General features: G+C 39.4%; 1 protein-coding gene across 2 annotated transcripts in view; it reads left to right on the top strand.

The window, feature by feature from the left end:
- The first annotated feature begins 244 nt into the window (after window positions 1-244).
- Window positions 245-15,104, top strand: part of CACUL1 (CDK2 associated cullin domain 1) — an 81,049-nt gene continuing 66,189 nt past the window's right edge. For both annotated transcript variants that reach the window (XR_008378894.1, XM_053584716.1), the window contains exon 1: window positions 245-908. Coding sequence is in view for 1 of the 2 variants with exons in the window: in XM_053584716.1 (XP_053440691.1) it covers window positions 542-908 (367 nt within the window). In the remaining variant the exon portion in view is untranslated. The remainder of the gene's footprint in view (window positions 909-15,104) is intronic.

Here is a 15,104-nt window from a genome sequence, read left to right as displayed (position 1 = left end):
GTCGTCTTGGTAACCAGATTGCGAACGCGCCTGCGCAGACCTAACTCCTTTATCACGTGAGGCCGGGAAGAGGGCGGGGCCAAAGAATGCGCGTCCGGACTCGTCGCGCCACACCTCTCAACGCCTGGTCAGACGAGGCGGGACGAAACTCTGCCCTATTGCGTGAGGGTGGCTCACAGCTCCCGCCCCTTTTCGCTCCGCTTTCTGGCGTCTGATCTCTCGCACAACGTGTCTTCCTGCCGCTCCCCCCTCACCCTTTTCTAACTGTCTGTGGGAAGGCGCTGTAAAATGTCGTGAGATACGCCGCCGCTTTACGGCTGCCTCTTCCGGACGCTAGCTCCGGAGCTCCCACCGCTGTGAGCCGTGTCTTCAAACGAGTCGGGTCTGCTGAGAGTGAGGGACCTGGTTCGTCGCAATCGTCTCCACTGCGCCTGTTCCGGCCCTTGGCGATGTGAGCTGGTGGAGGCAGCGTGCCCCCTGGCCCGGGATTGAGACCGGCGGCAGGTGCCTGTGAAGCGGGCGGGTGCTGGGGGCCAGCAGGATGGAGGAAAGCATGGAAGAGGAGGAGGGGGGCAGTTATGAGGCGATGATGGACGACCAGAACCACAACAACTGGGAGGCCGCAGTGGACGGCTTCCGGCATCCCCCACCACCTCCGCCGCCCCCCTCGTCGATTCCAGTCTCTGCTCGAGAACCTCCGGGGGGGCAGCTGCTGGCAGTGCCCGCGGTCTCCGTGGACAGGAAGGGACCCAAGGAGGGGCTCCCTATGGGGCCGCCGCCACCGCCGGAGGCCAATGGGGTGATCATGATGTTGAAGAGCTGCGACGCGGCGGCTGCCGTGGCCAAGGCGGCCCCCGCCCCCACCGCCAGCTCCACTATCAACATCAACACCTCCACCTCCAAGTTCTGTGAGTCCAGCCTTTCCCCAGCACTCTTGGCTTTTCTCCTCCCCTCCCGGGCGCCGAATTCACTCCCTCTTGGAGCAGCTTGGTGTTCTTTGTTTCAGGCCTGGGTCTCTCTTCTCCTTCTCCTCCCCGCCCCACCTCCCCCTCGTTTGGTGTCTGCGGCCAGCGCCTAAGCGGCCCAGGCTTCTTTTATTACCTGGCCTAGACAGGAAGCCAGGTATGCATGCAGCCCCAAGTTCTCCAACAAACTCGATCCTTATCACAACTGGCTATCTCTCAACTTTAGGAAGCTCTTTTCTCATCTGTCTCCCCTGAAAGTTTCACCCCCAGAGCTGGGGGGAAAATAAGCTGCCTGAGTTTCATTAGGGAACAGCCTTCAGTCTTTTTTTTTTTTTTCTTTGCAGCCAGAGTAAAGAAATCTGGCAACTTGTGTTTTCCTGCTTTTAGCCAGTCTGTGGTAAGTCAGGAACTTGAAAGTTGACCCATTTCTACATTTCGTTCGTTCTTTTCTGTGCACACCTTTGCATCCTATTAGGGAAATGTATGAGTTGCTTCCCAGTGCAGTGGCAGCTGTGACATCGTTTTGAAGTTAATGCATAAAATGACTTTTTGGAGCCTACACTCGTAAGAATAAGCCATTCAGCATGTGGCTAAACGGAGGATTCTGTTGAATGTTAAACTTTGTTATGTTAGTGATCTGCCTTGATGTTCACTTACTGGTGGAAAGATTTAAGACTAAAATCTGTAATCGGCAATTCCCCCCAACTAGGATGTATGCTTCCATAGCTAGGAAAATAATTCGATTTGAGTGTTTTTTATTTTATATTTAATTTTTAGTTTTTTGTTGATGGGGTAGTGAAAATGAATGTGACTGTTGCAGCCAGGTTTTTCTCTCCTGTTATTAACTGCAAGTTTTGAATGTCATCTGGTAAAGCAACTGGAGATTTTGTTTCTAGTTACTAATTTTGTCAAGCTGTACCAGTAAGTGTCCAGTTAGCTGTGCAGAGAAAATATTTGCCGTGAAAATGATAAATATTCACAGTTTACACAAATTTGTGTGTATGTGTGTGGGAATAGCACTTAATCTCATTTGCCTTTAAGATACTACTGCTTTAGTCAAAGACATTGATATGTAGGTATGATAGGCAAGATTTGTATATGATTTTTCCCTATTATGCAAACATGAGAATAACATATTGTCTAGTTTGTGTGTTGAATGTTATGTCATGAAGCCAGACCTTGTACAAAGTGATTCGGTGGGTGACTTAACCTAAAGGCCGAAGGAAGCTTGCTTTAGTGCTTAAACAAAGTTCATTTGAAGAGTTCAAAAAACAGGCTAAAGTTAAGGACAGAAATTAGTGAAACTGGGAACAAAAGAAAGATATGCCAAATCAAAAGATTGTTCTTTGAGAAGATTAATAAGCTAGACAGACATCTGATAAGATTGATCAAGAAGATGCAAATAAATTAAAAATAGAAAGTACCTACCAATATCAGATTAAAGAATATTATGAAAAGTTATAGGTTAATAGATTTGAAAGCCTACGTGAAATATGTAATTCTTAGAAAACTGCTTGAGGTCAGGAGTTCAAGACCAGCCTGAACAAAAGCAAGACTCTGTCTCTAAAAAATAGCTGGGTGTTGTGGCAGGTGCTAGTAGTCCCAGCTATTTGGGAGGCTGAGGCAAGAGGATAGCTTGAGCCCAAGAGTCTGAGGTTGCTGTGAGTTATGCCACAGCACTCTACTGAGGACAACAAAATAAGACTGTCTCAAAAAACAAAAAAACTGCAAAGTCAAGAAAATCTCTAGAAATTAACCTAAGAATACATAAGACCTTTAAGGAGAAAACTTTAAAAAGAAACTAGAAGATGATCTGCATAAATGGCACATTTTTCCATGCTCTTGGATCAAATTACTTATTATAAGAATGTCAGTTTTTTCCATTTTAATCTATAAGTTAAATTTAGATGACATAAAAATTACATTTGGTTTTTTCCCCAAACTCAGTAATGTAAATATGGAATTCATATAGTGGGTGGAAAGAAGTTTGTGAATAATGAAATCTTAAAGATTTTTTGAGGAGAGGCTTGCCTTATCAGTAACTAAGGTAATATTTCAAGACTGTAGTAGTAAAAACTGGTATAAGCACAAGAACAGAAAAATAGGCCAAGGGAACAAATTAGAGGACAGACACTTGACCTGTATATGTATATTTGGGAACTTAAGATAAAGGTGGTTGAACTGGGCACAGTGGCTTGGGCCTATAATTCCAGCTACTTGGGAGGCTGAGGCAGGAGGATTGATTGAGCCCATAGAGAGTTTCAAGACAAGTATGGGCACCATAGCCAAAAGCCTGACTCTATTCAAAAGATAGATAAAGGTGTTATCACAAATCACTGGAGAAGGGAGTCATATGTTGTAAGGGAGAGTGGCTCACTGAAGGAGAAAAAACAAATTTAACACATGAACAGGATGGACACTGAAGGAATTAAGACCTAAATGTGAAAAGAAAAACTGCGCCTGTGGCTCAAAGGAGTAGGGCGGCGGCCCCATATGCCAGCGCCCTACTCCTACTCTGGTGGTGGGTTCAAACCCAGCCCCGGCCAAAAACTGCAAAAAAAAAGAAAAAGAAAAAGAAAAACTATCAGGTTAATAGAAAATGTTGAAGAACCTCTTTCCTTAGATACAGGGAAGGACTTATTAAAGCTTCAAAAGCTTACAAAGGTGAAAAATCAATGATTTTGATAATACAAATATTAAGGAGTTTCATTTAGAAAAGGACAGATGAAAGAATGAGGACAATATTTACAATTTCTGAAATTTACAAAGGATTATTATGTGATTAGACAAGAGACTACTTTTCATCTACAGTAAGAGAGCAACAACTTCTGCAGAAAGGTAGGCAAAGGATAGTAATACCGTTTCCTGGAAAATAAGAAAATAAGACAGTGTCTTATTTTAAGGTGTGCTCCCAAAGACGCGCTAGGTCTTATTTTCAGGGGATGTCTTATCTTTCCTGTAAGTAGGTCTTATTTTCGGGGAAACAGGGTAGGTGGTTTACAAAATAGGAAATCCTAAGAAGCATAAGAAGAGATGAAATTATTACTAATCGGAGACATGCAAATTAAAACAGTAGTGGAATGTCTTTTTTCACCTATTAGGCTGACAAAAATTAGAAAGCTGAAATAGTGCCAAGTGTAGGTAGGGATATGGAGATACAGGCAAACTCATACTTGAAGCTGGAGTGTCAATGTAGCCCTGAGTTGTGACAGTGACGGTATGCTCAGGACTATAAGATGAAAATGGCTTCGGGTGGTCTCTGTTTTTGGAATAAGAGAAAAAAAAAAAGCATTTGTTAGCTTGGTGGATACATACTAGGTGCCAGGGATGGTGGTGTTAATTCGAGCCAGTAAAGAGACCATGTCTGGAACAGCAATTAAAATTGGAGTCATCACTTGATTTGATTTACTAAAATTCACAGTCATTCTTCTCTGCTTTGGCTAACTAGGCTAGTGAAATTGAAATGTCTTAAAAATCACCACACCTGGCTAGTTTTGCGAAGGTGGTGTCTAGCTGATCTTGAACTTGAGACGCCTGCTTTAGTCTTCTAAAGTGTTAGGATTACAGGTGTGAACCCCTATGCCTGACTAAGAAAGCCACTGTTAACTGTCTTCATTAAGTCAGGATGCATTTCTCCACATGTTAAGGAATTTCTCTTGTCCTAGACCTTTCCCCTCATCTTCCTTCTCTGCTCTTCCAGCTTTTCTTTATTTTCCTTTCTTACCTCTTTTTTTCTTCCTTTTCCATTTCCTTCCTTCTCTTCTCCTTCCTCTTCCTATTTATTCAATAAAGTGTACTCATTTTAGGTTTGTAGTTTGAGTTTTTTTATTTTTTTCCAGACATCAAGGGGCATCAGAATATAGTTTGAGTTTTAACTTATATATAACTGTCTTGTCCGGGATTTGATTTTACCCTACTTGTAAGTTAAAAGCTACCCTATTCTTGTATAGGTTTGAGTTCTCATCTGAAATGCTTGAGACTTTTGTGTTAGATTTTGGGTTTGGATTTTTTTTTTTTTTGATTTTGGAATCCTTGTATTTTACTTATTGGTTGAGCATCTCAAATCTGAAAATTTGCAATGCTCCAGTGAATATTTTCTTTGACTATCACATTGGCACTCAAAATGTTTCTGATTTTAGAGTTCCACGTTCTTGCATATCTCAGTTGTTTATTTCTTTTTATGACTGGATAATACAGTTATAGCCTTTTTTTTTTTCTTTGATGTACCTCATTTGGATTGTCTCCAGTTTGGGCTATCATAAATAAAGCTGCCCCTTTGTATGGATATAGGTTTTCATACAGGTGGAATTCCTTGTTCAAATATTATTTATATGCTTAACTTTACGAGAAACTGCCAAGGTATTTTCTTTCTTTTCTTTTCTTTTTTTTTTTTTTTTTTTTAGAGACAGTCTTATTTTGTCACCCTTGGTAGAGTGCTGTGGTATCACAGCTCTCAGCAACCTCCAGCTCCTGGGCTTAGACCATTCTCTTGCCTCAGCTTCCCGAGTAGCTGGGACTACAGGTGCCTGCCACAATGCCCAGCTATTTTTTTGTTGCAGTTTGGCCAGGGTCGGGTTCGAACCTGCCACCCTCGTATATGGGGCTGGTGCCCTACTCACTGAGCCACAGGCACTGTTCATCAAGGTGTTTTCTAAGGTAGTTGTACCGTTGTACGTTCCCACCAGCCATGTATGACAGTTGCTCCACCTGCTTGCTATACTGGCTCTACATTCTTGGTATTGTCAGTCTTCTAAGTTTTAGCCTTTCTTGAGGAGTGGTATCATCATGGATTTATTTTGTGTTTCTCTCTTAAATGTCTTGTTGACTTTTTTGTGTGATTACCGCCTGCCTTACAATTTTGTGAGAATCTATTTACATCTTTTGCCAATTTTTTGATTGTTGTCTTAGTGTTTGAATAACTCATTGTAAATTTTGTGTACGTGTTTTCTCTTCGTGACTTTTCTTCTTAACAGTGTCTTCTGAAGAACAGATGTTTTAAATTTTGATGATGATTAATTGGTCAGTTTTTTTGTTCTCTGGCTTCTGCTTTTTGTATCTTAAGAAATATTTGTGTACCCAGGAAGACTTTTTCCCTGTATTTTCTTCTAGAAATTTTGTGGTTTTAGTTTTTATGTTTAGAGCTGTATTATGAGTTGATATCTGTATACAGTATGAGATAAGGATTGTGGCTTCTTTTTTTCCATACGGATATCCAATTGTGTCAGTACTATTTTTGAAAAGACTATCCTTACTGAGGTACTTTGGAAACTTTGTCAAAAAATAATTTACCATATATGTGTGAGTCTCAGTTCTTTTTCATTAATCTGTTACTTAGTGCATTATATTTAGGATTGGAATGTCTTCTTGATGAATTGGCTTTTTTCACAATGGAATTTTCATCCTTGGTAATATTTTTATATTTATTTATTTATTTTTGAGACAGTCTTAGTTTGTCGCCCTCGATAGAGTGCTGTGATGTCACAGCTCACACCAACCTCAAGCTCGTGGGTTTAAGTGATTATCTTGCCTCAGGCTCCCAAGTAGCTGGGACTACAGGCTCCTGTCACAATGCCAGGCTATTTATTATTGCAGTTGTAGTTGTTTAGCTGGCCCGGGTTGGGTTTGAACCCGCCAGCCTTGGTGTATGTGGCTGGCATCATAACCCCTGTGCTGCGGGCGCCATGCCTTCCTTGGTAATAATTTCTTAAGTCTGAAGATTACTTTTTCTGATAATCATTCCAGGATTATTGTTTGTGTGATATATTTTTTCTGGTCAGTTAATTTTTAACCTATTTGTATAATTAAAGTGCATTTCTTGTAAACAGCATATAGTTGTTGTGTCTTGGTTTTAAAAACCAGTCTGAGAACCTCTGCTTTTTAATTGGTATATTTAGATCCTTTATGTTTAATGTAATTACCAATATAGTAGGGTTTAAATCTGTCTTACTGTTTTCTCTTTGTTCTTTTTGAAAAAAGATTTCCTTTTTTCCTATCTTTGATTATTTTTATTGTTCAGTTTTGTCTTCAGTTTGGCTTATTAGAATGCTGGTTTTGTTCTTTAGTGCTAGGATTTACAATATGAAAATTTAACTTATAACACTTTACCTTTGAATAATACTAGGTCACTTCACATGTAAAAATCTAATAGCAGTGTATTTTTTTTTTGCAGTTTTTGGCCAGGGCTGGGTTTGAACACACCACCTCCAGCGCCCTACTCCTATGAGCCACAGGCGCCACCAGCAGTGTGTTTTTATTTCTACTCTTCTGTCCTTTATGCTTTTTTTTTTGGTAGGGACAGAGTTTCACTTTATCACCTTTGGTAGAGTGCCTGGCATCACACAGATCATAGCAACCTCCAGCTCCTGGGCTTAGGCAATTCTCTTGCCTCAGCCTCCAGAGTAGCTGGGACTGCAGGCGCCCACCACAACATTCAGCTATTTTTTTTGTTGCAGTTGGGCTGGGGCTGGTTTTGAACCTGCCACCCTCAGTATATGGGGCTGGTGCCTTACCCACTGAGCCACAGGTGCCTTCCCCCTTATGCTATTGTTGTCATACGTTGCTGTTGTACATTTAACTTCTAAATATGTCATAAGCTCTAAAATACACTGTTAATTTTGCTTAAAACAGTTATCGTTTTATTAAAGTTGAAATGGAATTCAAGTAACATAAAATTAACTGTTGTAAACAATATAGTGGCATTTGATATATTCAGTGTTTTGCAACTACCTCTCTATCTAGTTCTAAAACATTTTCATCACCCCAAAATAACATCTCATCCCCATTAAACAATTAGTCTCCATTCCTCCTTCCCCTGCTACCTCTGGCATCCATCAATCTAATTTTCTGTCTCTATGAGTTCACCCGTTCTGGTTATGTGAAGAGAATCATAATGTGTGAAATTATCTTTTGCATAATCAAAAACTGGAAAATAAGTCTTTTGTATTTACCCAGTTATTTACCATTTTTCTTACTTTGCTTTGTGTAGGTTTAAGTTTTCATTCTTATTTTTCTTCTATCTTAAGAACTTCCTTTGATGTTTCATATAGTGCAGTTCTGTTGGTCTTGAATTTATTCAGCTTTTGTTTGTCTGCAGAAGTCTCTATTAGCTTCATTTTCTAAGGGTATTTTTGCTGGATATAGAATTCTAGGTATACATTCTTCCCCCCTCCCCCCCATCAACATTTTAAAGATGTCTTTCCATTGTCTTCTGACTTTTTTTTTTTTTTTTTTTTTTTGAGATAGAGTCTTATTATGTCGCCTTCGGTAGGGTGCTGTGGCGTCACAGCTCAAAGCAACTTCAAACTCTTGGGCTTCAGTGGTTCTCTTGCCTCAGTCTCCCAAGTATCTGGAACTACAGGAGCCCACCACAACGCCTGGCTACTTTTTTATTGTTGTTGTCGTCATTGTTGTTTAGCTGGCCCAGGCCAGGTTCTAACCCACCAGCCTTGGTGTATGTGGCTGATGCTGTAACCACTGTACTGCAGGCACTGAGCCAGCGTGTCAAGTTTTGATAAGTTATTTGTTTTAAAAAAGGAATGAGATTTGGAAATACTTAATTCTTGCCTGGTATGAATTACACTCTCTAATGGTTTTCTATTTATTAGCAACCTGGTACTATTCTTGAACCTGAGATTCCATTTGTTCCATGTGTTTCCAACTTTGTTTCATTTTATTTTAAACTACTTTCTGACTAGGATTTAGGCTGCATAAGCTTGTTACCTTACAAATATGTGTTTCTAGGTTTAAGCCTTGTGATGTTTTGTGTCTTACATAAATGTTTTTATTTTTATTTTATTTTATTTTTTTTGAGACAGCCTCAAGCTGTTATCCTGGGTAGAGTGCTGTGGGGCATCACAGCTCATAGCAACCTCCAACTCCTGGGCTTAGGCAATTCTCTTGCCTCAGCCTCCTGCCACAATGCCTGGCTATTTTTTTGCTGTGGTTGTCGTTGTTTAGCAGGCCCTAGCCGGGTTCAAACTTGCAGCTCCAGTGTATGTGGCCAGTGCTCTAACCACTGAGCTATGGGTGCTAAGCCTGTCTTCTGACTTTCATTGTTTTTTGTAATAAATGTTTGCATAGTCTTCATTCCTCTCTATGTAATGTGTCCTTTTGAGGGGCCACTTTTAAGATATTCACTTTGTGTTAAGTTTTCAGCAGTTTGATCTTGATGTTCCTTGGGGTAGGGTTTTCTTTGTCCTTTTTGGCATTTATTAAGCTTCTTGGGTTTGTGCAAATCTAGAACTTGTCATATTTGGATAATTATTTCAGACTCCTTCACCCAAGACACACAGTTACACACATATTAGATCACTTGTTGATTTTCCTGTCACCTCCTATTCCAAATACATTCAAGGAATGGTTCCCTGGTGTGTTGGGAAAGGGGACATGTGGGAGTGAGGGTATGAGGATAAAAGGTAGCAGATGAATGGAGGATCTTGCACTGACTGATGGTATGTGCCATGATCAGAGGATACTTTTCAACTTAGTCCAGCGCGCCAGAGGTTCTCTTCCTTGGGTGAATAAAAGCTTCGCGGTATTTTAAGCTGAACTCAATGAAGTTCTCTTCCTTGGGTGAATAAAAGCTTCGCAGTATTTTAAGCTGAACTCAATGAAGTTATTCTGTTTTAAAAAGCTAACTGGTTAAAGGTATATTGAAAATAGACTTTAAAATTGAATGAAAGTGTTAACTGATTTTATTAAATCCTAAATAAAGTTGCCCTTAAACTGATCAAGTCCTATCTGCCAGTTTGTAGATAGGCTGATTGCTTTGTAAGTTGATCAGTTAATGTATTCAAATCTTAAATCATGCACTGTGGGGGTCTTCTTGCCTTCCTTTTTTAGTGGAGTTGTACTGCAGCAGGGCATCACTGTGTAACTGACTCATTGACCCAGTGTCAGGATCTTGTTGGGGATCTTGTCTTGCTGTCTTTTGTCATGTATCATGCAAAATTATATCGATGAGATGCTAAGACAGTGGTTCTCAACCTTCCTAATGACCTGATGTATTTTCACTGTTACAAAGGGGTTGCAACCCACAGGTTGAGAACTGCTGTGCTAAGAGAAAGACATGTTAATATTTACTTAACGCCCAATCCCAGATTGCAAAAGAAAATGAATACTGTTTATATCTTCTGTAAACTGTAACTCCGTTGGCTAGAGACTGTAGGTGATCATATTGTAAACTGTTAAACACTATGTAAAACTTTATTATTGACATTATTCTATAGTATGTCATGGCAGGGAAACTGGCTTTCTATTTTTCCTCTTTCAGACATTGGGCTGTTAACCTCTATAGGTAGAATTCCATAGATCTGTAATATTGCAGGTGTGCTGATGACATCTAAATGGTATTTTACTGAACTATTTATTGTATATCAAAGTATTATTTTAGTCTTTGGTAATGAATGAGACAGTTTAATAAGGGAGATGATGGAAAGACAGTTATGATACATTATGATTAAATGCTATAGTAAAGTAATACAAGGTCTGTCAGGTAGGTTCGTGAACTTGCCACTGTGTGTTTAACACTGGCAGCACTGTACAAACAACTTGGTAAGGATTAATAACCTTGGTGTATTAGTGTCTCACTACTGCGTTTGTGTCAACCTGTGGTTGTTTCTTGAGTGGCATTCATTATTGCATGTTTTTGTGTGCCATTGTGAGAATGTTGGAGCTTGAATTATAGAGTAATGAACAAACATTCAACTTCTTGTTCAGCTTGGCAAAAGTGGAAGTGAAATGAGGGACATGCTAGTCCATGTTTATGGGGATAATGTCACAGAGAAAACAGGAGTGTACAAATGGATTAAATGTTTTTCTGCGGGAAGAGAAAGTGTTAACTGATAAAGAGAGGTGAGGAGGGCCAGTGACAAGCAGAACTGATGAAAACATGGCAAAAATTCATCATATTGTGTGTCACAATTGTTGGCTAACTGAGAAGCATAGCAGACCAATAGCAATAGAGAAACAGGAAAATCTTAACTGGAAATCTTGGCATGATAAAGGTGTGTACAAAAGTGTGTTATTGCATCACAACAATGCACCAACTCACACGGCTTTGTCTGTGAGGAATTTTTTTAGCCAGTGAACAAATAACTATATTGGAACACCTTCCCTACTCACCTGACCTATTCCCAATGACTTTTTTCTTTACCCGAAGATAAAATTTTGAAAGGCAGACTTTTTTTTTTAAGGCAGACATTTTGATGGCATGCATTCAGACGTCAGGGATATGATAACAGCTCTGATGGCCATTCTAGACAAAGAGTTCCAAAATTGCTCTGAATTAGGTGCTGACATTGGTGCATAGCTTCCCAAAGGGAGTATTTTGAAGGTGACTTGTAGTGATTTTTGAGCAATGAGGCATGTAGCACTTTTTCTAGGATGAATTTATGAACTTTTCTAGGATGGTCAGACCTTGTATAAGGAGAATTGGGGGAGGCACGGGAACTACTTGACTGGAAGAGACTTCCTTGAAGAGAGGGCAGCCTGTGCCCAAAACCAAGAGTTAAAGTTATTTTTGGAACACAGAGTATGAGGAGGGAGTGGCACGAATTACATTAAATCTGGGTAGATAGAAAGAGCTAGATAGCAAAGGACTCTCCATATTAAAGGAAGGATTTTCTTCTGTGGGAATAGGAGCTGGGAATGGGTATTGAGGGAGTCAATTTGTATGCTAATTTATATTTGAATATAGAGAGAATAGAGGCCTAGAGACTAACTTGGGGGTTGTAGTTATTGTAGTCTAGACAAGAGATGAAGCCTTAAATAAAGCTTTGGAAGATAGGTTTCAGATTTTAAAAATACTTAGAAACTAGAGTCTATAAAAGTTGAGGGTGAGGGAGAACGAAGATTCAGGATTTCTGGCTTGGAGGACCGGGTAGCTGGCACTGCCTTTGACCCATATATGGAAGAAGTGGGGGTGGGGTGAGGTACGTGTGTGTGTGTGTGTGTGTGTGTGTGTGTGTTGTGTGTGTGTTTGAGCACGCACGTGTGCATGCATGCATCTGTCTGTCTCTTTTAAGGTGTCTGTGGAAATTCAGCTGGAGAGATACAAAGATAGTTGGTAAATGCTAAGCTTTCTGATTTCCTGTGCCCTAGAATATTCTGAAATAAAAATTTAATTTCAGTAGATTTATTTTTCCATTTCTGAGGATTTGAGATTCACCAAGCTATTTGGACTTAACAACAGCAATAACACTTTGCTTTTATTAAAATAATACAGGTTTATAATTAAAAACTCGAATTGTTTGAAAAGAGATGTAATGAAAATCAGTGGTTTCCCGTTCCTACACCTGTTATCCAAAGTCTGCTGTTTGCCTATGATTCATTTAACTGTTTCTTCTGGTATTTATGCATATATTTCAGTGTTTTGATGTAGTGGTAGCTTAATTTATCACTTTTATATTATCTGTTGGCTCCCTGTTACTAAGATGCAGATGTACATCTTTTATTCTTATACATACCTCATCTTTTCGATTCTATTAATACCACAATTTTTTATTTAATCAGTCATATTTAATTATAGTTGTACAAATAATCACTGGATGAAGGGCCAGAAATGTTCTCAAGATTGCATTTTCTTTCACATAGTACTTTGTTATTGCCTTGTTTGTGCTTGCATAATTTTTGTTGATTTTAATCTTTAAGCTTTCCAACAACCTCATTAGATTCACCCTTCTCTGGTGTTTTTGAAATGCTCAGTGTATTTTCTGTTTATTTTCTTTTTAATTGTCGTTTCTGTTTATTCCTTAGGGCCAGTGCATAGTTGCCCCTCCGGGATTTCCCAGGTAGTTGGAATTAGTTGGAATGATTGCTCCTTTATGTCTTCTTTTTGTTGGTGAATTCCCGTGTGTGTGTGTGTGTGTGTGTGTGTGTTTGTGTGTGTGTGTGTGTGTGTGTGTACAGAACATACTTTCTAGTAACTTCCTGAGAATAAATGTATGGATAAAGTTTCTGTTCTAAAAATGGCTGTTCACATTTGATCGATATGGTAGTTTGAGCATAGAATTCTTAACTGAAAATAATTTTTCCCTGGAATTTTTAAAGTGTTGCTTCATTAACTTTAAGCTTATATGTTACAATGAAGAAGTGAGGTGCCATTTTAATTGTTGTTCTTTTGTATGTGATATTTTTCCTCTTTGAGAAAATTTCTCAGATGATTCCTTATTAATGTGTCTATTTTTCTCCCTTTACTTTTTCTCTGTTCTCTTTTTTGTCAAATGTTAGATTTTCTGTTTTGATTTTCTAAATCTATTAACTATATTTTGCTACAGTCCTTTTTCTCTTAATGCCCTGGGAGAGTTCCTTGATGTTGGATTTTTAAAATGGCTATATTTTTAACCTTAGGAGCATTTAGATTGCTTCTTTTACATGATAGCATTTTTCAATTTGATTTAAGACCGAGTCTCCCTTTGTAGCCCTTGGTAGTGACAGCAACCTCAAACTGTTGGGCTCAAAGAAATCCTCAGCCTCAGCCTCCCAGCTAATTTTAGAGACAGGTCTTGCTTTTGCTCAGGCTGGTCTTGAACTCCTGTGCTCAAGCAGTCCACCCACCTCAGCCTCCCAGAGTGCTAGGATTATAGGCACGAGCCACTACACCTGGCCATTTATTTATTTTTTGAGATAAAGTCTTGCTTTGTTGTCCACATGAGACTGCAGTGGTATCATCGTAGCTCTCTGCAATCTTCCCGTCTCCTGAGCTGGGACTACAGGCGTTTGCTCCCACACCTAGCTAATTTTTCTATTTTTTGTAGAGATGAGGGTCTCATTCTTGCTCAGGCTGGTCTCAAACTCTTGACCTCAACCATTTATTCTGCCTTGGCTTTCTGAAGTGCTAGGATTAGAGGCATGAACCACTGCCTGGCTAGCATTTTTAATTTTTATTGTATTTCTCTAAGGATAGTAATTGGAGGTTTTTAAAAAATTTTTCTTCTGTTAGCCGATTTCTTTGTTTTTAGCTTTTCAATTTTTGTTTTAATCTCCCTTATCTGAAACTTTCTGGAAATCTTTGGTGATCCTTAGCTATCGATTTCTATTTAAAAGTGAAAAGGCTAATGGTAGTTCTGTGTAATAGGGGACCTTGCCAAGTGTAAAAATCACTTAAGGCTGATTGGATGCAGAGCTGCTGTTTTGTTGAGGAGCTGCCACATAATTTGTATGTGAATGTCTTTTCTTTGGGACTATTCAGTTTCTCTAGAGCTGAATTTTTCATTCTGAGAGAATGGTAGAGTAGATAGTTGGAAAAGGAAGTAAAGGAGTATTTTTCCAGATGGCATTCTAGAATGAAAGAGAAGTAGGGCTAAATGTTTGAGCATTTCTTATTTCTATTTTTGACTTTTACTTAATCTATCATGTCTGTGGTTCAAACCCTCCTCCCCTGTCCCCTTGTATCTAGGTCTCAGTATTCTCTGCAGAATAACCCTTTTTAAAAAATTGTTTAGTCTGCAGGCATTTGCAACAAATATCCACTCCATTCTCTACCTCCCACCTGTTTCTAACTGCCTGAAAACCACATTCTTTGTATTCTGTCCTTAAGTCCTGAACTTCTCAGGGTGTTGCAGGGCAAGATTAGTTTCTTTACCATTGGTATGCACCTCACTATCTGCCTTATGCTACTACTTCATTGTTCAAATTTTCCTGGTCTTAATGCTAAGGAGAGATCGACTTGTTTAAATCTTAGAAGACACAACAGAATTTGAAAAGTATGGCAGACCTGCAGTTAACATGGTTTACACCTATGTCATCTCCATTGAGCACCTACTTAGTACAGTAGAACCTCCATAGCTGACTACCTCCCTGTATCAATCACCTCCTTAAATTGACCTTATTTTCATAGACCAGACATGCACCACATGCACATATCAGTACAGTATGATGGGGTAGAAAGCTCAGAAGTTGCTGTGTGCAGGACCAGAAAAGAATTTCTCTACACTGAGATTAGGACATAAAAATATAGACTTTATCTTAGAAAATGAGTGACAGTGAGAAGAGTAAGGAGAGTGGGGAAAGAGAGAGAGAAGAAAGCAGGGAGACGGCATGGCATCCCAAAGAAAGAAAGGAGTAATGCTGACACGGGTCAAGCAGTTGCTGAACTTAAGAGGGACAAAAAAAAAAAGTAATCATAACTAAATTCACAAG

Source organism: Nycticebus coucang, chromosome 3 (assembly GCF_027406575.1).
Source record: "Nycticebus coucang isolate mNycCou1 chromosome 3, mNycCou1.pri, whole genome shotgun sequence".
NCBI classification, from domain to species: domain Eukaryota; kingdom Metazoa; phylum Chordata; class Mammalia; order Primates; family Lorisidae; genus Nycticebus; species Nycticebus coucang.
The sequence above is the reverse complement of the archived record's forward strand: the minus strand, read 5'-3'. Positions and strand labels throughout refer to the sequence as shown.